The 24630-nt window shown below is 48.7% G+C and overlaps 1 protein-coding gene across 2 annotated transcripts in view; it reads left to right on the top strand.

The window, feature by feature from the left end:
• The first annotated feature begins 2122 nt into the window (after positions 1 to 2122).
• LOC138747453 (aryl hydrocarbon receptor-like) overlaps positions 2123 to 24630 on the top strand; it is a 91997-nt gene continuing 69489 nt past the window's right edge. For both annotated transcript variants that reach the window (XR_011347505.1, XM_069906689.1), the window contains exon 1: positions 2123 to 2499. Coding sequence is in view for 1 of the 2 variants with exons in the window: in XM_069906689.1 (XP_069762790.1) it covers positions 2363 to 2499 (137 nt within the window). In the remaining variant the exon portion in view is untranslated. The remainder of the gene's footprint in view (positions 2500 to 24630) is intronic.

Below are 24630 nucleotides of genomic sequence, written 5' to 3'. Positions count from 1 at the left end.
TTTAGGAGGATAATGTTATACAGGTCAGGAGTAGGTAGTTCAAGTTCACCCTTTGCTTGACCTGAGGGAAACCTATTTGCTCCCTGTGGAGATGTAGTCAGCATTCACAGGCTGTGTCCATTTTGGCCTGCATCAGGACTCAGCATTTCCTGCTCACTCCTCAAGTTCTAGGCCTCTATTCACCCTCGACCCACCATCCCTCTACCTGACCAGTCCTTTACCCAACCTCTACTCACCCCTCACTCCACTCGCTCTGCCTCTACCCACCCCATCCTATACACCCCCCTCTACTGCCTCTCCCCTAAACCTGTTCCTCCCTCTACCCGTCTCTCACCCTCTAATCACCCCTCCCCTACTCGCCCTGCCCCTCCCCTTTTACCTCTTCCCTATCCACCCCTCCTTCTACTCATCCCTCCCTCTAACTGCCCCTCACACCACCATAACTTCCCCTGCCCATTACTCCTCACCTACACCCTCTGCCCACCCCTGCTTGCCCACCCCTACTTGCCCACCCCTGCTTACCCACCCACTCAGGCCCAGCGCGCTGCCGATCAGCCTTTGCGGACAGCCACCATCTCTCTCTTCATGTGCAGGGCCGAACCAGCCGTCCCTGGGGTTCGAGCGGGTGCAAGCGCTGAAGGCCGTGGCGACCGGGAGAAGTGCGCTCGCGCTGTGGAAGGGCCGTCCGGTGCCAGTTGCGCGGGGCTCGCGCTGCCCGGGGGCCGTGCGCAGCCTGTCATGCCCGTCGCGCCGACAGGAAATCACAGGCGCTCGCCAATCTGCCGCACCGCTCGACAGGTGGGAGAAGTGACTGGTTGTGCGGGGAGCCTTCCAACTGGCTTGGCGGCTGATGACATCGACAGACTTCTCGTGTTACAATGGGGAAGGATGTGCAATGAAGGGGGAGGATGGTGGGGGTGACATTACCAAAAAAACAGCATCGGCTCTTGCTGCAGGGCGGGCCACCTCTAATACATTTTTCAAATGATCTTGCGGGCCAAATATAATTATATCGCGGGCCAGAGTTTGACATGTGTGGTATAGATGAAATACTTCCCCTGCACGTCTATCATTTATCTGTATGTGTCTTATGTCTGTGTTTTGCACCGAGGACCGGAGAACCCTGTTTTGTCAGGTTGTACTTGTGCAATCGGATGATGATAAATGAGTTGACTTGAAGATCACATTCTGAGCAAATCATGCTCACCCTTCCCAGTCCCCTCTTCCCCACCCCCTCCCCCTTTCCTGTACCCCACCCCTCCCCCTTTCCTGTACCCCACCCCTCCCCCTTTCCTGTACCCCACCCCTCCCCCTCCCATCTGCTACCCCCACCCCTCCCCCTCCCATCTGCTACCCCCACCCCTCCCCTCTGCTACCCCCCACCCCTCCCCTCCCATCTGCTACCCCCCACCCCTCCCCTCCCATCTGCTACCCCCACCCCTCCCCTCCCATCTGCTACCCCCCACCCCTCCCCTCCCATCTGCTACCCCCACCCCTCCCCTCCCATCTGCTACCCCCCACCCCTCCCCTCCCCTCCCATCTGCTACTCCCCACCCCTCCCATCTGCTACTCCTCTCCCATCTGCTACCCCCCACCCCTCCCCTCCCATCTGCTACTCCCCACCCCTCCCATCTGCTACTCCCCACCCCTCCCATCTGCTACCCCCCACCCCTCCCCTCCCATCTGCTACCCCCCCTCCCATCTGCTACCCCCCACCCCCTCCCGTCCCCCACCTCCTCACCCCTCCCGTCCCCCACCCCTCCCCCGTCCCCCACCCCTCCCCCACCCGTCCCCCGTCCCCTCCCCCGTCCCCCACCCCTCCCCCGTCCCCCACCCCTCCCCCGTCCCCCACCCCTCCCCCGTCCCCCACCCCTCCCCCGTCCCCCACCCCTCCCCCGTCCCCCACCCCTCCCCCGTCCCCCACCCCTCCCCCGTCCCCCACCCCTCCCCCGTCCCCCACCCCTCCCCCATCCCCCCGTCCCCCACCCCCCGTCCCCCACCCCCCGTCCCCCACCCCCCGTCCCCCACCCCCCGTCCCCCACCCCCCGTCCCCCACCCCCTTTCACTCATCCTTCCCTGTCACCCTCACCTCTCCCCCTTCCCTGTCCTCTTCTCACCCCCTTCCCTGCCCCCCTTCCCCGTCCTCTTCTCTGCCCCGTCCCCTACCCCCTTCCCTGTCCCCTTCCCTGTCCCCCATCCCTTCTCTCGCTTCCCTGTTTCCCCCAAGCCCCCTCTTCGCCTCTGTGGACTGTTCATTGCCGGAGGTGGTGACGTAACAGCGGCGGCTGGAGGCCGGGTGAAGTCACCGGCGTGTTGTGGACGTGAGACTACAAGTCCCAGCGCGCCCCGCGCCGATGCCAGGATGTCACGGCGAGCGGTGGGGTTGAGCTGCGCTCCTCAGGTGCTGTCCTCGCCCACCGGCCTCTGCAGCATGATCGCCACCTCGAGGAACGTGTTTGTGGGCAGGAAGAGGAGAGGGGCGGTGCAGAGCTCCAGCAGGTCTGTGTGTGTCCGTCCACCTTCTCCACACTCCGTCCTTGCTCCTCTTACCTGGGAATCTGAGGTGTTCCTGCTATCCCCAAGGGAACGGTCGGCAACCTTCGGGGGGGGGGGAGGAGGGGGGGGGAGGAGGGGGCAGACGGGGTGGGCAGGGCAGGGAGCAGAGGGAAGGAGGGGTGGGGGACCGGAGATAAGAGAGGGAGGGGGTGTGGGTCAGGGCGGGGCGGTGGGGGGGGGGAGAGGAGGTGGGCAACAGGATGTGAGAGATGGAGGGGATGGGGACAGGGGGGAGTGGGACAGAGAAGAAGGGGAGGGGGATAGAGAGGGGAGGGAGGGTGTGGGGAGGTGGGGGAGAGAGAGAGGGGGGGTTGGGGAGAGAGGGGGGGTTGGGGAGAGAGGGGGGGTTGGGGAGAGAGGGGGGGTTGGGGAGAGAGGGGGGGTTGGGGAGAGAGGGGGGGTTGGGGAGAGAGGGGGGGTTGGGGAGAGAGGGGGGGTTGGGGAGAGAGGGGGGGTTGGGGAGAGAGGGGGGGTTGGGGAGAGAGGGGGGGTTGGGGAGAGAGGGGGGGTTGGGGAGAGAGGGGGGGTTGGGGAGAGAGGGGGGGTTGGGGAGAGAGGGGGGGTTGGGGAGAGAGGGGGGGTTGGGGAGAGAGGGGGGGTTGGGGAGAGAGGGGGGGTTGGGGAGAGAGGGGGGGTTGGGGAGAGAGGGGGGGTTGGGGAGAGAGGGGGGGTTGGGGAGAGAGGGGGGGTTGGGGAGAGAGGGGGGGTTGGGGAGAGAGGGGGGGTTGGGGAGAGAGGGGGGGTTGGGGAGAGAGGGGGGTTTTGCTTGCTGATTGCCAGGCTTGGAGAGTTGAGAGTTGGTCAGGGAGTGCAATGGGGGTAATGTTTGCCCTGAGCTCCTTGGAAGAGTTGGATCTACAGGTGATTGTGAAGTTCATGTGTTTTTTTTATAGATCGACTTGGGCTGAGCTTGTTTTTGTTGCCCTTTGCAGTTGAGTGTGTTTCTCATTATTTATTGGCAGGCAGCCAAATTTAAACGAGTTCTTGCTCTTCTATGCAATATTTCCACTCATGTTACCTGTTGTGGGGAATGAATGTTTTCCCCTCATCATTTGTTTCGGTCCTTTCTGCCTTGCACCGACTGTTGTGCGTCAACCACTGGCATCTGTCTCTCTTTTAAAGAGACAGCATTTACTTGGGGGAAAGACAAGTTGTCAATTCCTTACTTTTATAACACAGGTCTTTCTTGATCACTGGTGGGTCTAAATCCCACAACTCTTTTCCCCCAGCAGGCTCTTTCACCAGAAGGTCTGCAATAGTTCATGAAGTGTCCCCCCCCCCCCCCCAAAGCAACCAACCTCCACCTTCTTGGGGGCAGTTAACATTGGGCAATAAGTGCTGGTTGGCAACGACACCATTTCTCAGGAGTGAAAGTTTCTGAATGTGGTAATAACTTATCTGATAGTTTTATTTTAATCCTCACTATTAGTAAGAATGTAACTGAGCTGGAAATGGCACGAGAGAAACAGATTTCAATGATTAGGAGACTGGATTATTAAAAACATGAAATTCAGTTCACAGAATTGGAAGTGATCGTTGAAGAGGAAATGACTACGGGGTGGGAATATGATTTAAATTAATACTGGATCTACAGGATCAGTCAAGGATATTTGATTATAGATAAGACTTCAGAACAAGAGCCACAAATGTAAACTGTAACAAAATAATTTAAAAGAGGATGCTAGATTGCTTTTTCTCAGCATCAGAATTTATTGTCATGAACACATCACGAAATTCGTTGATTTGTGGCAGCATCATGGCAAACATTCATATGAACCACCTTACAAAATAAATAAAAATAGGGCAAGAAAATGTCAAAGTGAGGCTGTGTCTGTGGTTCATTGATTATTCAGGAATCTGATGGCGAAGGGAAAGAAGCTGTCCTTGTGCTGCCGAGTGCTCGTCTTCAGGCTCCTGTACCTTTTTCCTAATGGTAGCAGAGTGAAAAGTGCAGAGAACAAAACAAAGGACTCTACATCACCTTTGTTGACCTCACCAAAGCCTTTGACACCGTGAGCAGGAAAGGGCTTTGGCAAATACTAGAGCGCCTCGGATGCCCCCCAAAGTTCCTCAACATGGTTATCCAACTGCACGAAAACCAACAAGGTCGGGTCAGATACAGCAATGAGCTCTCTGAACGCTTCTCCATTAACAATGGCGTGAAGCAAGGCTGCGTTCTCGCACCAACACTCTTTTCAATCTTCAGCATGATGCTGAAACAAGCCATGAAAGACCTCAACAATGAAGACGCTGTTTACATCCGGTACCGCACGGATGGGAGTCTCTTCAATCTGAGGCGCCTGCAAGCTCACACCAAGACACAAGAGAAACTAGTCCGTGAACTACTCTTTGCAGACAATGCCGCTTTAGTTGCCCATTCAGAACCAGCTCTTCAGCACTTGACGTCCTGTTTTGCGGAAACAGCCAAAATGTTTGGCCTGGAAGTCAGCCTGAAGAAAACTGAGGTCCTCCATCAGCCAGCTCCCCACCATGACTACCAGCCCCCCCAGATCTCCATCGGGCACACAAAACTCAAAATGGTCAACCAGTTTACCTATCTCGGCTGCACCATTTCATCGGATGCAAGGATCGACAACGAGATGGACAACAGACTCGCCAAGGCAAATAGCGCCTTTGGAAGACTACACAAAAGAGTCTGGAAAAACAACCAACTGAAAAATCTCACAAAGATTAGCGTATACAAAGCCGTTGTCATACGCACACTCCTGTTCGGCTCCGAATCATGGGTCCTCTACCGGCATCACCTACGGCTCCTAGAACGCTTCCACCAGCATTGTCTCTGCTCCATCCTCAACGTTCATTGGAGCGACTTCATCACCAACATCGAAGTACTCGAGATGGCAGAGGCCGACAGCATCGAATCCACGCTGCTGAAGATCCAGCTGCGCTGGGTAGGTCACGACTCCAGAATGGAGGACCATCACCTTCCCAAGATCGTGTTATATGGCGAGCTCTCCACTGGCCACCGAGACAGAGGTGCACCAAAGAAGACGTACAAGGACTGCCTAAAGAAATCTCTTGGTGCCTGCCACATTGACCACTGCCAGTGGGCTGATATCGCCTCAAACCGTGCATCTTGGCGCCTCACAGTTCGGCGGGCAGCAACCTCCTTTGAAGAAGACCGCAGAGCCCACCTCACTGACAAAAGACAAAGAAGGAAAAACCCAACCCCAACCAACCAATTTTCCCTTGCAACCACTGCAACCGTGTCTGCCTGTCCCGCATCGACTTGTCAGTCACAAACGAGCCTGCAGCTGATGTGGACATTACCCCTCCATTAATCTTCACGAAGCCAAGCCAAAGAAGAAGCAGAGTGAAGAGGGCATGGCCTAGGCGGTGGGGGTCCTTGAGGATAGAGGCTGCTTTGGACGGAATGAAGTCTGGTGCCCGTGATGTTGCTGGCTGAGTTAACAACCTTCTAGGATTTATTCTGTCCCCGAGCATCTCTATACCAGTCAGTGACGCATCTGGACAGAATGTAGAAGTTTTCGGTGACGTACCAAATCTCCTTCCAAAATATAGTCACTGGCGCGTCTCCTTCATGATCCCATTGACGTGGAACTAATTTGGAATAGTTCATCAAAGGAGGTTTCAGCAGGACCCAGATGTCCTCCAAGTGAATTTTTGAGTTACAAGAACGAAAGCATGGCCTTGAACCCACCGAATCTGCACCGAGCCACTGATTTGATTTTATTCTGATTTTCCCACCAACTCTCTCAATCCTATTGCTCATCTGCACAATAGGGGCAATTTGCAGAAGGCAATTAACCTGTCAAGCTGCATGTCTTTGGGAGATGGGGGGACCCCTGCAGTCACGCAGAATGTGCAAATTCTGCACAGGTGGCACCAGAGGTCAGGATTGAACCTAATTTGGTAGAATGGATACGGAACATTGTGTCGGGTGACCTTGTGGTTTTTTTGCACCCTTTGCATAGCGTAGCTGGGGAAAAGCTATTGGGAGAATCCAGAGCTGAGGTAGAATCTTAAAAATGCGTGAAACACTTGATCACACACAAGGTAGTGAGAAAACTGTAGGTTTTTGGGTGGTCATTTTGAGATTTCAAGTGCAAGGTTCAGAGTTTGTTTCTTATGGTAAGGGGTGTTCAGTGATTTGGACCAGAATGTGCCTGTGGAGGTGAGTATCACCATGGTGGAATGGGCTCAAGGGGCTGCACCTCCTGTGTTGATGTGGTAAGGGTTCTCTGTCTTGGCATGAGCTAGCTTGGAGCGTTGGAGTCAAATATCCCAAACAGTGCCTGCGTTGGTATGTTCTGATGTTAAGCTTTGTAGTTGAAGAGGAGAGTTGTTAAAAATGAGAAATGTGATCACATGGTGACAGCTGCCAAATGATGTAATGACCTCAGCCAAATCTTTGTACAGTGAAAATCTGGATCAACTGAAAATCTGGGCTTCTTGACGACGCTTGGCTTTTGTGTGTATGCATTATGTGCGAGCATTGCTTAAGTGCCACAGATGAACTACCCCAGGATCTGAACATCTGGGCTGATCCATTCCCTGAGCAGTCCAGATTTTTAGGACTTGTACTGTACTGATGAAATTTGTTGCCAGGTTGTAGAGCTGCTCAGTTTTATGTGCATTGTGGAGGGATTTTGTACTTCTTGAGGGGATTTCTGAGTTGAGTGTTAAGGATGTTGAGTGTTTTTCCATTGTAAGTATGTGGGGGTGAATCTTCACTTCTTGTTGAGGTGGGTGGTCGTGGGCTGGCTGCCTGTTTTACAGCAATCTATCTACTGCCCTTCAGACGACTGCAGGAGTGAGATGGTTGTCCACCTTGTGGCAGATTGGGTTTGCGAGGAGGTTTTGGCACAGCATTCCATAGTCCTTGTTACAGTTCATCCTGAGCAGCTGCCTAATCGAGGACTCTCTGAATTTACAGGCTCTCACCAGGGGTGTGCACAGAGACCGACATCTGGTGCTGCTGGAAGATCATCAACTGGGTTGAAAGACATGCTGGTCTGCTCAAAACTTGTTGATCTTCCAGTGCAGTGGGACATGCAGAAGCGAAATGCCAGACTGTAGGAGTACGTGGCGAATGCGAAGGCATTGTGGGACAGGACCACCATCTAATATCCTTCTGCTCCTGTGAATTGAGGGGCTGAGACTGGTGGGGAAAACTTTGTAAACAATGGAAGGGTGTATCACCCCACGGGACCACATTAAGGGCAATGGTGCTTTGTTCAAAGAAAAAAAGGACATGCCTATTTGTAGAAGCAGTAACACTGAATCCAAACAATGAAGAACACAAAAAGCTTTGCCCTGTTTTATTTTTATAATGAATGAGGTTTATTTTTGAAATAAAATTCTTCACCAGTCTGGTATCAAAACTGAAAGTTCACTCTCCCAGTGACAGGCTTGAGCCTTTACTGATCAGCACTGCAGCAGATAATGCCCTGTGTATCCTTTCTCCCCTACCCCATTAATGGCAGGCTGAGTTGAAGGTGCCTTGCTGTGCTTCTGTACCATTTCCTTAGCTCTGCTTCATCTCCCCAGGGTGGGCAGGGTTAGCGGGAGTGTGAAGCATCCCGTGACGCGGGCTTCTTGAAGGGCATTGGGGTCTCCTGGAATCCAATGTTCAGCCCTCCACCAACACCATGAGCCAAGTTTATTGTCATTTGATTGTACAAGTACAACCCGACGAAACAGTATTCTCCGGTCCTCGGTGCATAACACGTGTAGAAACAATACATATGTAGGACAGGCCATCGATTCTCCAGTCACTGACCATTTAGGGATCTTGCTGTGTGTCGATTGGTCCACTGGGTTTCTGATTATACGTTAGCAACCAGGCTTCAAAGTACTGCACTGGCTATAACGCACTTTGGATGGAAAATCTGATGCTGCATGGAAATGCAGGTTCGCTCTTCCTTTGTTTTTCATCAATGCAGGGAAAAAAAAAATCATTTTTGAGTTTTGCATAAAATGGAGTGCTGATGAATGTACTCACCACTTGCCTACATATTAGAGGTAATTTAAAGTGGCCAATTTCCCCCTTTCCCTCCCAAAAGCAGCAGTGGGAGGAAACCAGAGCACCCGGGGCAAACCCACATGGTTACGGAGGAAGGTACAAATTCCACGGAGACAACACCAGAGGTCAGGATTGAAACCAGGTCCCTCGAACTGTGAAACTGCTCTACGCCACTGGGCCAGTCCTTGAAATGGAGTACTGGAGGGTGTCAATGAAACTAACTGATCAGAAACCTCGAGTATCGTTTCACAGACTTTATTGCACATATGTCATGGCGAGCAGGCAGCATCTTCACTGTTTGCTGACTTAGAAATCTACTTCAACAAGCACGAAGATTTCTGTTATGGAAATAAGATTTCTTTTCTTCTTTGGCTTGGCTTCGCGGATGAAGATTTATGGAGGGGTATGTCCACGTCTGCTGCAGGCTTGTTGGTGACTGACAAGTCCGATGCGGGACAGGCAGACACGGTTGCAAGGGAAAATTGGTGGGTTGGGGTTGGGTGTTTCCTCTTTTGTCAGTGAGGTGGGCTCTGCGGTCTTCTTCAAAGGAAGTTGCTGCCCGCCGAACTGTGAGGCGCCAAGATGCGCGGTTGGAGGCGATAGCAGCCCACTGGCGGTGGTCATTGTGGTAGGCACCAAGAGATTTCTTTAAGCAGTCCTTGTACCTCTTCTTTGGTGCACCTCTGTCTCGGTGGCCAGTGGAGAGCTCGCCATAGAACACAATCTTGGGAAGGCGATGGTCCTCCATTCTGGAGACGTGACCCACCCAGCGCAGTTGGGTGTTCAGCAGCGTGGATTCGATGCTTGCGGACTCTGCCAGCTCGAGTACTTTGATGTTGGTGATGAAGTCGCTCCAATGAATGTTGAGGATGGAGCAGAGACAACGCTGGTGGAAGCGTTCTAGGAGCCGTAGGTGATGCCGGTAGAGGACCCATGATTCGGAGCCACATCATGGAATAAACTCGAGAACTGCATCACGACCTTTATTACAATTTTTGTCCCATATATTCATGTGTAATAGGTGATACCATGTAAAAGTCACGCCCTGACCACTACTCTCTCCTCAGCCCCTGTCACCCGCCCATCCAAGCTCCCAACTCCTCAAACGACACAGGTACTTACCACAGTCAAAGGCAGTATGCGTGTAAAAGTCTACCCCCTAAATTTTACCCTAAAAAGTTGGTTCACAAAATTCAACTGTTGCATATATTAGGAGAGGGAAAAAGAGCACAAATTGAAATTGAATTTGGCTTTTTGCTTCCAGTTAATTGAACCCTGAGCTGTTGGAGCAGAAAACCTTTTGAAAGTAATGCTCTTCCCTTGTGTGCACCTGTGAGGTCGTTTCTGCCCACTGCAGGCTTGCAAAAGCCACAGTGCTTTAATGCCATTCTTTTGCCATGAGACAATAGATTTAATGTCACATGGGTTTTCTTTCAAAACGTGCTGTTCTACTGTTGGAAAAACTTCCTCCTGCAACTTTCCACGTAAAGGATTAAGGAGACTTAGGCACCTGATTTGGGGACAATTGGAACCTTTCTTTTTGAATATGTGTGAGTGCATGCATTTAAAAAAAAATCAAACTGCATTTCTTGAGGGATGGTGTTGAAAAGCAGAATGGTTCTGTGACGCTTAAATATAAGCCCATTCAATGAGTTGCACGTGTCTGGTTGCTGTAGTTTGCTAAAGAATATAGAGGCACCTGGGATGTTGAGGAGAATGTTACCTATTGGAATGACTGAACTGAAAGGAGGTCATTTTGATTAGAAATGGGAACCATCTTAGGTATGTCTTCAAGAACATGAAAATGATTTGAAGAGTTCATATTGAGAAGAGCAAAGAATCTCCTGGAGGAGCTTATTGGATCCAGCAGCATCTGTGGGAGTGAAAAACAAATTGTCAATATTTGTGGTCAGAAACCCTTCAGCCTCAACAAAGAACTTCGACCTGAAACTTTGATAATTCCTTCCCCAACCCCCCCCACCCTCCCCCTCACAACATACTGGTCGACTTGCTAAATTCCTCTAGCATCTGTAGTCTCTCATCTCATGGTAGTGAGAAGGCTTTTTCACTACTGATGGAGATCATAATAAATGGTCACAAGTATTTAATTGTCACTAATTTTCCACAAAGAAATTCTGGGCACATTCCGCTCCTCAGAGTGGCAAGAATAAGGTGCTTGCTGCCCCTTAAGTATTTGGGGTGAATCCACTTGATGTATTCAAGGGGAAACCAGAAAACACATGAAGCAGAAGGGAATCAGAGGCGTTGTTTTTCATATTTCATTCATGACATACAAGGAGGCCATTTGACCCATTGAGTTTATGCTAGTTCTCAGAGCAATCCCATCAGTCCCATTCTCCAACTTCTATCTCTCCATTAATTCTCCACCCATTCCCATGAACTCCCCCGCCGCACCCCCCCCCCCCCCCCCCCCAGATTCTAGCACTCATTTATACATGAGGGGCAATTTACAGCCACATCTTTGGAATATGGGAGGAAACTGGAAGGGGGGGGGGGAAGAAATCCACACGGTTACGGGGAGAACCTGCAAACTCCACACAGACAGTGCCAGATATCAAGGTTGAACCTGGATCACTGACCCTGAGAGGCAATGGCTCTACCTGCTGCACCACCATGCCAGCCCAAATATTGATTGAGGGGAGGGAGGGTGAAGAGCACAAACCCCAGGACAAGCTAAGTGGGCTGAGTGGCCTGCTTCTGTGCTGTAAATAATTTGTAATGCAAAGAAAATCCGGACCACGCGAGAATCCAGATTTCTCACACTCTCAGCTTTTGTATACGTGATTCACAGACATATTACCTGAAAATCCAGACTGACCCAATCCCTGAGCAGTCTGGATTTTAGGACTTTTACTGTCGCATGATTATTTTCAAATGTCGGTGTGTGAGCTGGAACCTGCCCATTTGCTGCCAACCAGACCTGCCCATGAAACGCACAAATGCATGAATTTGCCTTCTGTCCAAAGCTTGCACTTGTCACTGCAGAGGTTAAGAGTTTCTCAAGGAAAATACTACAAGTCTAAAATAAAACCTGGAGATGCTGGAGGTACCCCGGTCCCAATCACTGGTGCTATAACAGTGTTGTGCTGACTATGCTCTCCTGACCATCACACTGGGGAGGGAGTATGTAGTTTAGAGGAGAATAATATGCTTTGTTAATTTCCTTGGAATTTTTAAAAAACCATAATAAAATGAAAAGGGCTGCAGATAATTAAAAAAAAACACCCAGGTAATTTGCAAAACAAATGTTACACCTGTCTTTCCCATCAGCAGGGGCCAAATTTAAATTTCTCTGTTTAGAGCCCCCTCTCCGAGGCTGTCATCCCAGCCCCATGATCACATTCTCCTTCAGTGTGAATGACTTGCACCTCCTCAGTGACGTGAGTGTTTTTCTCGATCAGTGATTCTGTGCCAGTCTTGTCAATGTGAACGCTGGGTTGGGTTGCATCTATGTTCCCATGCAGCAGGGCGGTGGGGTAAAAGCACAGAGGAAATCTAGCCTCCACCTTGCTCATTGGTGATAGTGGACCTGTTGTGAATTTTGAAATTTAAATTAATTTTAGAGACACAGCACGATAACAGGCCATTTCGAACCCATGCCACCCAATTGACCTACAACCCCGGTTTCAAACAGTGGGAGTAAACTGGAGCCACGGGGAAAACCCATGAGGTCACAGGGTGAACATGCCAACTCCACGCAGGCAACGCCTGAGGTCAGGATTGAACCCAAGACTCTGGGTCTACCCACTGCCCCACCCTGCTGCTGGAACAGGAGGGGGTACTGCACACTATTGGATGGAAGCACGTGTTCCTGATTTGTGCTGACAACATCTACATTTCTGACCATGGACCTTCCCACTGCTGGGTGAAAACATTGTACCTGGGAGGCCAAGAGAGAGAAGCAAATAATTCTCAGTGATGCCCTGTTTCGATGGTTGTGTTTTTTTTTTCCTTTTGCTGGCAGTGAGGCTTTGACCTTGGTTGGCTACCATTGTGGTTTTGGCCATGAGTGGCACTGGTGAGGCTGGGGAAAGGTTCGAGTTCTGTTGGCATTGGTGGCATTCTGCAATCTTTGGCTGTGGTGACACAGGAAAGAAATGATTGCAACAGCAAATGTTCCCAGGAGTGCACTTCTGTGTAATGGGTTTGTTGTCAGTGGAACTATTGATGTGGGCAGCACCATCTGGTCCGTCACAGTAAGTGTTTTCAGGCAGCTGTGCTGCCTTTGCTAGCAGCAAGGAAAGGGATCTCGCAAAAAAGCCAAAGTCCCTTGGTTAAAATTCCAGTAAACACTGCTCGGAGTGGAAGGAGAAGAGACCTTCTTGGTATTTTTGGCTTGGGTTATATCCTGATCATATTGGAGGTTTGGATCTGGAGCTCGGGTTGCCATTGGATCAAACAGGAGTCTGCGCGACTGCAGAAGTTGTGGGAGGTGAATCCACGGACCCTCAATGTCTCTGAAGGAAACTTCATGTAATATTACATTTTTGTTGCATGAGGGGTATCTTCTTTGGCTTGGCTTCGCGGACGAAGATTTATGGAGGGGTATGTCCATGTCTGCTGCAGGTTCATTGGTGACTGACAAGTCTGATGTGGGACAGGCAGGCACGGTGGCAACGGTTGCAAGGGAAAATTGGTGGGTTGGGGTTGGGTGTTGGGTTTTTCCTCCTTTGTCTTTTGTCAGTGAGGTGGGCTCTGCGGTCTTCTTCAAGGGAGGTTGCTGCCCGCCGAACTGTGAGGCGCCAAGATGCACGGTTGGAGGCGATATCAGCCCACTGGCAGTGGTCAATGTGGCAGACACCAAGAAATTTCTTTAAGCAGTCCTTGTACCTCTTCTTTGGTGCACCTCTGTCTCAGTGGCCAGTGGAGAGCTCGCCATAGAACACGATCTTGGGAAGGCGATGGTCCTCCATTCTGGAGACGTGACCCACCCAGCGCAGTTGGGTCTTCAGCAGCATGGATTCGACGCTTGCGGACTCTGCCAGCTCGAGTACTTCGATGTTGCATGAGGGGTATGGATAAAGTGAATAATTGCTGTCTTTCTCTCAGAATTAGCAGGCTCAGGTTTAAGGTGAGAGGGGAGAGGTTTAAGAGGGACCTGAGGGGCAACTTTTTCACTCAGATGGTGGTCCATATCTGGAACGAGCTTCTGGAGGAAGCTACAGATAGGAAGGGGTCCAAAGTATATGGACCAAAAGCAGGCAAATGGGGCGAGCCTAGAATGTCAACTTGGTCGGCATGGACCAGTTAGGCTGAAGGGCTTGCTCTGTGCTATATAACTCTATGACAAGCCATGGCCAGTTCAGCTCCCTTCTGCCCTTGAAGCAAACCGGCTGACTTTCCCTCTTCTGATGACTATTGTATTTGGAGGAACTAATGGCAGTGATCAATGAGACGTCCTGCCTTGCCCTTGTCAATGGAGGGGATTGCCCAGGCCTGATACCAGGCTGACTCACAATCAGTGTTCCCTTTCACTGATGCTTGCTGGATGCGAATAAGCTGGTATCCGGAAGCTTTGACTGGCCCTGAGTGATCTGTAAATGGCAGTGGGGAGAAGCCTTTGCTATGACGTCAGAAAGATTTGAAAAAAAAACCCAAGTTCAACAGCGTCCTGATTTCTACTCACATTGGAGAGTTCATTGAAGTTTTGAATCTCAAACTCTCTGGAGTGCTCTCTCCGCTTGGTACTGGTTTTATGCCTTCCAATGTGAAAGTGGAAAATGTGAGCTTACAATAGTAAAGCATAATAGTCTGCAGACACTGTGATTGAAGTCAAAACAAATGCTGGAGGAACTCAGCAGGTCAAACAGTGTCCTTTATGTTGCAACAATAAAGATACAGAACCAATGTTTTGGGCTTGATCGATCAAGGTATGGACAAAATGTAGGTAGGCTCCCAAGTTGCCACAGCAGCTGCAAAGATTGGCAGGCAGAGGAGGTAGAAAGCAATGGGTATGGTTGATAGTGGAAACTCAACTCCTCTGCAGCCCGACTTGGAGCTGGGATTGGCTTGGGATCTTGTTCACCTGCACCAACCATGACACTGGCTGGGGCACTGAGCTCTTGAGCCTTGGAACCAGGAGAGTTACCATTTCAGCTTCACAGGTAGAGGGTGCTCACTTGAATTTAAATTAAGACGTACAGCACGGTAACAGGCCCTTTTGACCCACGAGTCAGTGCTGCCCAATTACACCCAATTAACCTACAGCCCCGGTACGTTTGGAACGGTGGGATTAAACCGGAGCCCCCCGGGGAAAACCCACGCAGACCTGGGGAAACATACAAACTCTTTACAAACAGTGCGGGATTCAAATCCCGGTGCCAAATACTGGTGCTATAACAGCGTTGTGCTGAGTATGCTGCCCTGACTATCACACTGGGGAGGGAGCATGTAGTTTAGAGGAGAATAACATGCTTTGTTAATTCCCTTGGAATTTTAAAAAAACCATAATAAAATGAAAAGGGCTGCAGATGATTTAAAAAAAAACACGTAATTTGCACAACAAATGGTACACCTGTCTTTCCCATCAGCAGGGGCCAAATTTAAATTTCTCTGTTAAGAGCCCCCTCTCCAAGACTGTCATCTCAGCCCCATGATCACACTCTCCTTCAGTGTGAACGACTTGCACCTCCTCAGTGACGTGATTGTTTTTCTCGATCAGTGATTCTGTGCCAGTCTTGTCAGTGTGAACACTGGCAGCCAGCTCGAGGAGACTCCACCATATCGCTATCCAAATGCAAACTCGTTGCAGGACCAGTGCCAAGCACAGCTATAGGCAGGAGGCAGCAGAGAGAACTTGTGATACACATCAACATCGCCCTGCTCTCACAGTTCAGAGAAGTACCTTGCAGCATTTTGCTCAATTAAAGATGCAATGTAAATGCTAAGGTGAAATATTGTTTTCTCTCTCTCTCTTTCCCCTCCCCCCCCTCCCCCCCACCTTGCAGAAGCACTGGTGCATTTGCAGCATTCCCAGCTAAAGCAGGTCAATGAGGTGCAGGTGTTGTGAATGGAACAGACATTCAAGGAATGTGCTGGTATTTTGGATTTGAACAATGACCGTCTATATTTCCACTGTATTGTGCAATGAACAAGGCTAACAGGTGCTCTAGCCTGGAATCCTGAATATGAAACCTTTCATGAAGCCTTTCATTGACGTTTCAATGTAAATATAACGTGTTGGACAATATCCACTTGTTTACCGTGGATTTTTTTTTGAAGGCCTGTCTTTATTGAGACATTTACCCCCCCCCCCCAACCCCTGTCCTTCTTTCCTTCCCAGCTCTGCTGCTGCGCTGCCAAGACCTTTAGGCTGTGGCAACGAGGTGTCTCGTTGCTGGGTGTCTACCTGTTGATGCTGGCAACGGCTACCAGGTGAGCATCCAAGGTTTCTGGATGGATTACAGACTTCCTTTGGTCATGAATATATTTTATTAAAAACTTGTCGTGTGGTTCCATCTGGTGAAGGATAAGTCAGGTTTCTCTCAATCCTTTGACATTATGAATTAAAAATAAAATCAACTTTCCATCGTCCTCTCCCACCACTTTTTAATCCCCCTCTGCAGTTTCTCTCTCGTGTACTCAGCATCTTCAATTAGATTGCAGCCAATTCTGGACCAGTCTCAATAATGATGACGATTGTCAAGCTAGTGGTCTGTGGTGTGAATTGCACAGGAAACTATTCTCGCCCTCAGCAACTTTTCAGGAGTTTGCCACGTACCCAGACTAAAGTTGTTTCATCAAAGTATCTTAGCAACACTACCCTGGATGTAGAATACTCTGACAGCAATTTGAGGGGAAGAATTAATGATCCTCATACAACAAAAGTGAAGTAGAAATTTGGAAGTGTTCGAACTATTGTCCATCTGAGATGAATTGTGGTGTCCTAACTGTGAAAATGGTGATAGCAAAACTTGCTGTTTGTTGCAACCACTGAAACCTGCAGCCAATATTGTACCAGTGCCAAAACTAATGCTGTACCTGCATTTCTCTCACACCTTTCATGATCTTTCAAAACACTTTCTAGTCTATGGGGTACTTTAGAAATGTAGCCACTGTTGTAATTCAGCACAACGAGCTTCCAGAAGCAGTTGTGGCCAGGTAATCTGTTTTTAGTGTCATTGGTTGATGGGGGCATGCTGTCAGTCAGGCCAGAGAGAACTTTGATGCTCTTCACAATCATCCTGTGGTCAGAGGTCCAAAAGCTGGATCCAATCACCAATCGTGTTGAAGATGTTTCTCAGTTTGTGTGAGATCAGCCTGGATTATATAGATTTTTACATCGTAGGGGAATTAAGGGATGTGGGGGAAAAGGCAGGTCTGTGGAGATGAGCCTCTCATCAGATCAGCCATGATCACATAGAATGGTGGAGCAGGCTCGATGAGCCAGATGGCTGACTCCTGCTCCTGTTCCTTGTGTCCTTATGATGCACCCTGTCAGATTGAAGATTTTGTTTGGTATGTCTTGGAAGAGTGAGATTTTGGGCTCAGTTCAAGGAGAATAAAATGGGAAGCCCCATCGTCAACTTGCTATCAAAGTTGGATGAGAATCCCATTGTTCTCTGGGCACAAGTGGTGCCTGCACCCAAGGCTTGGCCAATGTGAATTTTAATGGTACAGCTGCAATGAAAGTATGGGCTTTTCATGCGCAATGTAGACAGGAGAGGATCAGCAAAATCAATGAGTCAGTTGCATTATATGATAGTCTTCAATTAAATTGTTCCATGTTCCTCATGGTGGGTACAGGAACACAGCGGTCAAGTTACTGGGCAGCCAACTCATCACAGATCAAAATAGTTGAAATAAATGTTGAATGAAAGCGAGTCACGGTAACTGAAATGACCAAAATATTATTAAAAAACCTTCTGCTTTCGGGGAAGGGTGGTTGCCCTTCTTGCTCAGTCAGGCCTCTCCGTGACTCCAGTCCCACTATTGTGGTCCACTCTTGCTTGTGTCTTAAGTTGAGGAGGAAGTTGAACTGTTGGACTGCTAATTGTCAGTGATGTCTGTATCCATCAGCAAAAATTAAATGCAGGGTAGTGAATTGATGTCTACTGAATAGACAATAGATGGTAGCTATTCGCAATGTCACCGAAGAATCTTGAAAACTGGACCGGAGGGCCTGTGACATCACGGGCACCAGTCTTCACTCGATCGAGGATATCTACATGCAGCAGTGTCTTTTTTTTTAAAAAGCAGCCTCTATCCTCAAAGACCCCCCCACCACCCAAGGCCATGCCCTCTTCACTCTGCTACCATCGGGGAAAAAGGTCCAGGAGCCTGAAGACGAGCACTCAGCGGCACAAGGATAGCTTCTTCCCCTCCGCCATCAGATTCCTGAATGATCAATGAACCAAAGAGACAGCCTTACTTTTCATGCACTACTATGTTTTTTGTTTACTTTGTAAGATGGTTTATATGTATGTTTGCACGGTGACCCTGCTGCAAAACAATGAATTTCGTGACTTATTCATGACAATTAATTCTGATTCTATGGTTTCATGGTACTGAGGAAGATGGGGAGATTTGAAGGTCATAAAACCCCTTCAGCCTGTTCCTGCATCCAATAAGATCATACCTGATCTGAGATCTTTTTAAAATTTATACATTTTAAATTTAGACATACAGCACAGTAACAGGCATTTTCAGCCCACGAGCCTGTGTTGCCCAATTACACCTGCAGCCCCCAGTATGATTTGAAGGATGGGAGGAAACTGGAGCCCCCTGGGGAAAACCCACGCAGACGTGAGGAGAACGTACAAACTCCTGACAGACAGTGTGAGATTTGAACCCTGGTCATTGCGCTGTAACAGCATCGCGCTAACCCTAATGCCCACCTAACTCTATATTTTTCCTCAAATCCATTAAGGCTTTGATTAATTAAAAAAACCTTGCAGATTTATAGTTAGTAATTGACCACGTTATTAATTGTCACTTTCAGCTCGTTCCAAACATCTATCAATTTGAGTGCAGAGGTACCTCCTAACCAGGCCTGAAAGAATTAACTTTAATTTTTGAGATCTGGCCCCAATGTCCCAACCTGTAGAAATAATTTCTCTCCATCCACGTTAAATATCCCCTTAATACAGTGGTTCTCAACCTTTTTCTTTCCACTCACATATCACCTTAAGTAATCCTTAACTAACCACAGAGCACCTATGGTATAAATTGTGATGGGGGATAAAGGTTGCGAACCACAGCCTAATATCTTGAGTTACCTCTTAATCTTCTGAATGCCAAGGAAAATTAAATTCTGTTGAGGACTCGTTCTCAATTCTCATCATTCTCAATTGCCCTAAGATCGAAAAGTCGATTGATCTCAGCCTCGAGTCCACGTAATGACTATCTCTGTGTCTTCCTGTGTTATGTACCTTGGACGATGTTATCTTTGACAGAGGACAGGACTGAACCCACTGAGAGTGAGCCTGCGGTTGTTAGCCTCTCTCCGCCAATGGGGAGAGCTGGAGGCACGCGCTGGGCAGTTTAAAAAGTCCAGCGTGCTGGTTTTGAAGAGGTTAGTCAGTGGACTGGACTGCAGACAGTCGGTCTGACTATGCATGCTCACAGGGCAGCTTCGGCAAGCTACACGCTGAGTTGCTTTGTTCACGGGTGCTAGCACCGCCATCTGGAGCTGTATGTCAGTGTGTTGGCCCAGTAGTTTCAGTGGGAAAAGGAAGACTGAGCTACTTTGTCCACTGGTGCCAGCACAGTTGTCATTACAACAGTTTGGGGAACTCTGATTCTGCGTGCGTGCGTGCGACCGAGTGTGCGTGCCACATTCGAACCTCAAACCAGTCTCGTGTTCCCCTATCAGGGTTGAAAGTCTATAGGGACCACGGTCATTTGGACACCGCTTCAAACTAAAAGGCTGGTGGGCAAGGAAACAAATCTGGAGACCAGATCCGTGAGCTGTTCCTTTTTGACTGACCGACTTGACGTGACTGACGTGGGGGTTTTGTTTTGGGAATTATTGATTTTTGTGGGGGGGGGGGGTTGTTTGAGCTTGGACTTTAATGGTCTGGGTTTTTTTTTCCCCCCACATACGCCGTATAAGCTGTTGTTTATTTAGGGTTGCCATTAAGGCTGGTGTTCGGGTGTTAAGTTTGTTGGATTAATTCTATTATTGTTAGTTTGTTAATAAATTTTGTTTAAAATTAACCCATTTGTTTATGCAACTCTCAATTGCTGCTAGGGAGTGGAACTCCTGAATGAGGGTGATGAATCTTTGACTTTGAGACAATACATTCCTCCTTATCTTTCGTGTTGGACCCTTGATTCTGAGGGTGTTCCCTTCTTTGTGTTTTCCCCACGTTCTGCCTGTCGATACATTTGACTTTGTTGACTTGAAATTTGGTTGCGGTTTGGTGTTTTTTTTGTGTTGCTTTGTCATACTTGGTGGTTCGGTCCATGAGTTGATGATGCGAGGCTCCGTCCTCTTCCACCTGGATTCAAACAAAATTGAATTCATGTGAGCAAGACCCTCCAGCTATTTACCAGCTGATTTACTCGACTTCAGTGGTTCTCAACCTTTTTCTCCCCCCATACCACTAAGTATTCCCGATGCCATAGACGTTCTGTGATGAGTAAGGGATTGGTTAAGATGGTGTGTGAGTGGAAAGAAAAAGGTTGAGAACTACTGCTCTACTTGTTATATTCAAAACCCTGCATCTGATGCATTTCTTGACCTTCACTCTTGATGATTTCTATTATGATCGAGGGCAGAGGAAATGGCTGATGCAAACTTGCCAGGTAATGACTGGATGTCCTGCCAGAGGTGCTGCACTCATGCCCTCCACTGTGGAGTGGACTTAACTACAGCTTAGTGGGTGCAGATGGTCCTGATGTGGATAATTGCAATAACATGGCATATGGTTTAGATTGTATAAGATGAGATCTAACAATGAAGATGGGTTCTAGATAAAATGCTGTTCACCCATTAAATTTACTCATGAAACTCACAAATTAAGTCAAGTTCTGTCAATTCATCAGACTTTACAAGTACAACCCGACAAAACAGCATTCTCCAGACCTCAGGGCAAAACACACAGACACACATCCAGACATAACACACATCCAAACAATACACATGTAGAATAAGTATTCATGTAAATAAATATTGTTTCATGAATACGAGAGGGTTAGTGTGAGCAGTTCCTTTGGTCGCTCAGCATTCTCACTGCCCGTGGGAAGAAGCTGTTCCTCAGCTGTGTGCAGGGTGGAAGCGGTCTTCGATGACTTTGCGAGCTCACTTCAGACGACGGCCCCAGTGGATCATGTTGATGGGGGGCTGGGGGGGGGGGGTGCGGGGGGAGACTTCCAGTGATTCTCTCTGCCACCCTTGTGGTCCTGTGAATTGACCTCTGATCCATTTCTCTGCTGCAGCCGTTCCACACTGTGATGCAGTTGGCCAGGACGCTCTTGATCGAGCTCCTGTAGAAGGTTGACATTATGGTGGCTGGTAGCCTTGCCCACTTGAATCTTCTCAGGAAGTGCAATTGATGTTATACCTTCCTTATAAGTGAGGAGATGTTGAGTCTCCACGATAGGTCATTAGTTAATGAACCCCAAGGATCTTGGTGCTCTTCACTCTCTACTACAGAGTTGTTGATGTGCAGTGGAGAGAGGTCGTTCCTGGTCCTCAAATCCATGATCATCTCCTTCGTCTTGTCCACGTTGAGACTCGGGTCGTTATACTCTCACCATATCACGAGATTTTCCACCTCTTCTCAGTAGTGTGTCTCATCGTTGTTGCTGACGAGGCCGACGACTGGTGTCATCTGCAAACTTTATGGCAGTGTTGGAGCTGGATCTGGTCATGCAGTCGTGGGTTAGTGGCGTGAATAGGAGTGGTGCGCCAATGCTTACCACTTGTGTTCTGTCTTGTATATTTTAACTTAAATGGAGGCAATATGGCCCACTGTTTCCAGCCAGAAGAATTCCATTGGTCCCATTCCTCCTTCCTTTTTCCCTGCAACCAATTATCACATGCCCATCAGTTCCTTCTGCTACACTAAGGGATAATTTGCAGTCTCCAAATAAACACACAAACATAGCTTTTGGGATGTGGGAGGAAACTATGGAGCATGTGGGGAAACTCATCCAATCATATGGAGAACATGCAAACTGCACAGACAGGGTCAGAGGTCAGGATTGAACCCAGGCCACTGTGAGGCAGTATGCAAATGCTGTGATCCCCTTCTGCCTCAACAGGCCTCATAACTGACATGTGACCTTGCTCCCTTCTCTACTTGTTCCTCCAATCCCTTTGTACCTTTTGTTCACAAAAATCTTATCAGCATCAAACTTATGGGCCCAGCATTAAATGCAATTTGCAGAAAAGTATTTTGCATTTCCACTGCTGTTTGCATGTAGAAGCATCTTTCCAACTCTTGAGAGTTCCAGTCATAATATTTAGACCCTTCTTGACCCCCTAAACAGTGGTAATCGTTTTTCTCCACCGTGTTTAACATAGTGGGCTACACCATGTGGAGCTTTGGGCCACACACACAGAATAATACTCAGGCAATTAAGAGGGCACAGCACAGGTTCCTTAGTGTGCCACCTGATACCAGGAAATACAAATGGAACAAAAGCCTGTGCAAAATTGGAATCCGAACACGAGATTACAGGATGATTTGACAGAGATGTTCAAAGCTACAAAGGAATGTTGTGAGCCAGACTGGGTCTAACATGGGAGGATTAAGATGAATTGGAAGTGATTTGGGATGGAGAGTATGGGAAACATGTTCATGCAACACCATGAGGCACCACCTGAGTTACCGATCGAAGTAACAGCAATGTTCAAGAGTGGGTAAGGCAAGAGGTTGAAGGGATGGGAAAAAAGAATGGAAATGGAGCAGACACATGGGACTTGAAGACAGCTCTTGTGCAGAATCAACATTGACATAAGTTTTTTTGGGCAGAGCAGCAGCTTTCAGTAGAGCAATACAGGCCCTTCATGTTGTGCCAACCCATATATTCTTTAAAAAAAGGTACTAAACCCTCCCAACCCCATAACCCTTTATTTTTCTTCCATCCATATACCTAAGTCTCTTAAATGCCCCCAATGTTCCAGCCTCCACTACCATCCCCAGCAACACATTCCAGGCTTAAGGTGGCTGCATTCTTGGTGCCCTTGACCTCACCTGATGAAAAATCTGCTCCTGGCTGGAGATCAAAGATCTCTGATGGAAAGCTTGCATGACATTTGCTGGGAGGAGGATAGGATTTGGCTGTGATTTCCTCTGAAGAGGAATTGATTGCAGGAAAAGCGAGAGGCCACAGCTGGACATGGATAAGAGGGCAGGAGAGGAAAGGTGAGAATTGATCAGGGCAGGGGGGTGGGTCTGTGAATGCAGAACTGGGGGAAAGGAGACAGAGATACAAGGGCTGGTGACCTGGAGACATGGGGATAGGGAAGGGGAGAGAGAGAGGGGTGGGGCTAACAGAAACTGGAGAAGTCGATGTCAATGCCATCTGGTTGGAGGGTGCCCAGACGGAATATGAGGCATTTTTCCTTCACTTTGCAGCTCGTCTCCATTTGGCAGTGCACGAGACCATGGACAGTCATGTCAGCATGGGAATGGAGCGGGGAATTGAAATGGGTCCTCTGATTTGTGGATTTAATGATATTGTAATGCCTAAAGAAAGCTCTTGGTGCCTGCCACATTGACTACCGCCAGTGGGCTGATCTCGCCTCCAACCGTGCATCTTGGCGCCTCACAGTTCGGTGGGCAGCAACCTCCTTTGAAGAAGACCGCAGAGCCCACCTCACTGACAAAAGACAAAGGAGGAAAAACCCAACACCCAACCCCAACCAACTAATTTTTCCTTGCAACCGCTGCAACCGTGTCTGCCTGTCCCACATCGGACTTGTCAGCCACCAACGAGCCTGCAGCTGACGTGGACTTTACCCCTCCATAAATCTTCGTCCGCGAAGCCAAGCCAAAGAATGGGATGAATATTGACTGGAATACTGGGGAGAGAAAACAGTTTGATTTCAAATTTAATAACCATGCACATTGGCTGCTGAAGAGATGGGGAATTACTTGGTGCTGGTGCCTTTGAATGCTTCCCAATGGCTGGTTAGTTGGACTGAATCACCCTTGATGTTGAGGACTAATTGTGGCTGGAGGGAGAACTCAAGATCAGGGCAAGGGAAGAAGTGCCTTGGGAAAAAACAGAATGCTTGGAGGTTGGCAGACAGTGGACGATATGTTGGGACAAGTAAAGGCTTATTTAAAATTGGAAGGAGTATCTTGTACTTAATCACGCAATGTAAATTGCACTTTCTTGTAGAGTATCGACTAGTAAGAGAGAGGGAGAGCTCAGACTTGATTGGCTTAGAATATCATCTTGGCTCAGTCCTTAGTGCTCTGGCTCGGGCATGGTTTGGAATCAGGGCGGTGTGTGTCATTTCACAAAATGTGAGCATGGGCCAGTGCTCCCTTCAGAAGAGTGTCCATACACTGATTTGGAAGTGAGGTATGGCCCTGCTAAGGTGGGAACTTGACACATGTTCCCAAGCATTGGCTAATGTTTGTTCCTTCTCAGCCATCAAGGACAACTTCCCTGCTTAATTGCCTTGCTGCCTTTTGTAGGTTTCTACTGGTGCAGATCAATTTGTCTTCATCTAGATCACAGTCACTGACTGCAGAGATTTATTCAATGCTTGCTGAGTCATTCCAATGTTCAATTGGATATCATATAGAACTATAAAACATAGGAAGCTATTCAGCCCTTCATCTCTTGATTGATACATTTATTTGTAGTTCTTTTTGGGATGTACCCAGAACATTGTTTATTATGGGCGGCACGGTTAGCGCAACGCTGTTGCAACACCAGCGATCGGGACCAGGGTTTGAATCCCATGCTGTCTGTAAAGAGTTTGTGTGTTTTCCCCGGGGGCTCCGGTTTCCTCCCACCTTCCAGAACGTACCAGGATTGTAGGTCAGTTGGGTATAATTGGGGGGCACGGGCTTGTGGGCCGAAAGGGCCTGTTACCGTGCTGTGTGTATAAAATTAAAATTTAAAATAAATTTTAAATA

This window comes from Narcine bancroftii, chromosome 12 (assembly GCF_036971445.1).
Source record: "Narcine bancroftii isolate sNarBan1 chromosome 12, sNarBan1.hap1, whole genome shotgun sequence".
Taxonomy (NCBI): Eukaryota; Metazoa; Chordata; class Chondrichthyes; order Torpediniformes; family Narcinidae; genus Narcine; species Narcine bancroftii.
The sequence above is the reverse complement of the archived record's forward strand: the minus strand, read 5'-3'. Positions and strand labels throughout refer to the sequence as shown.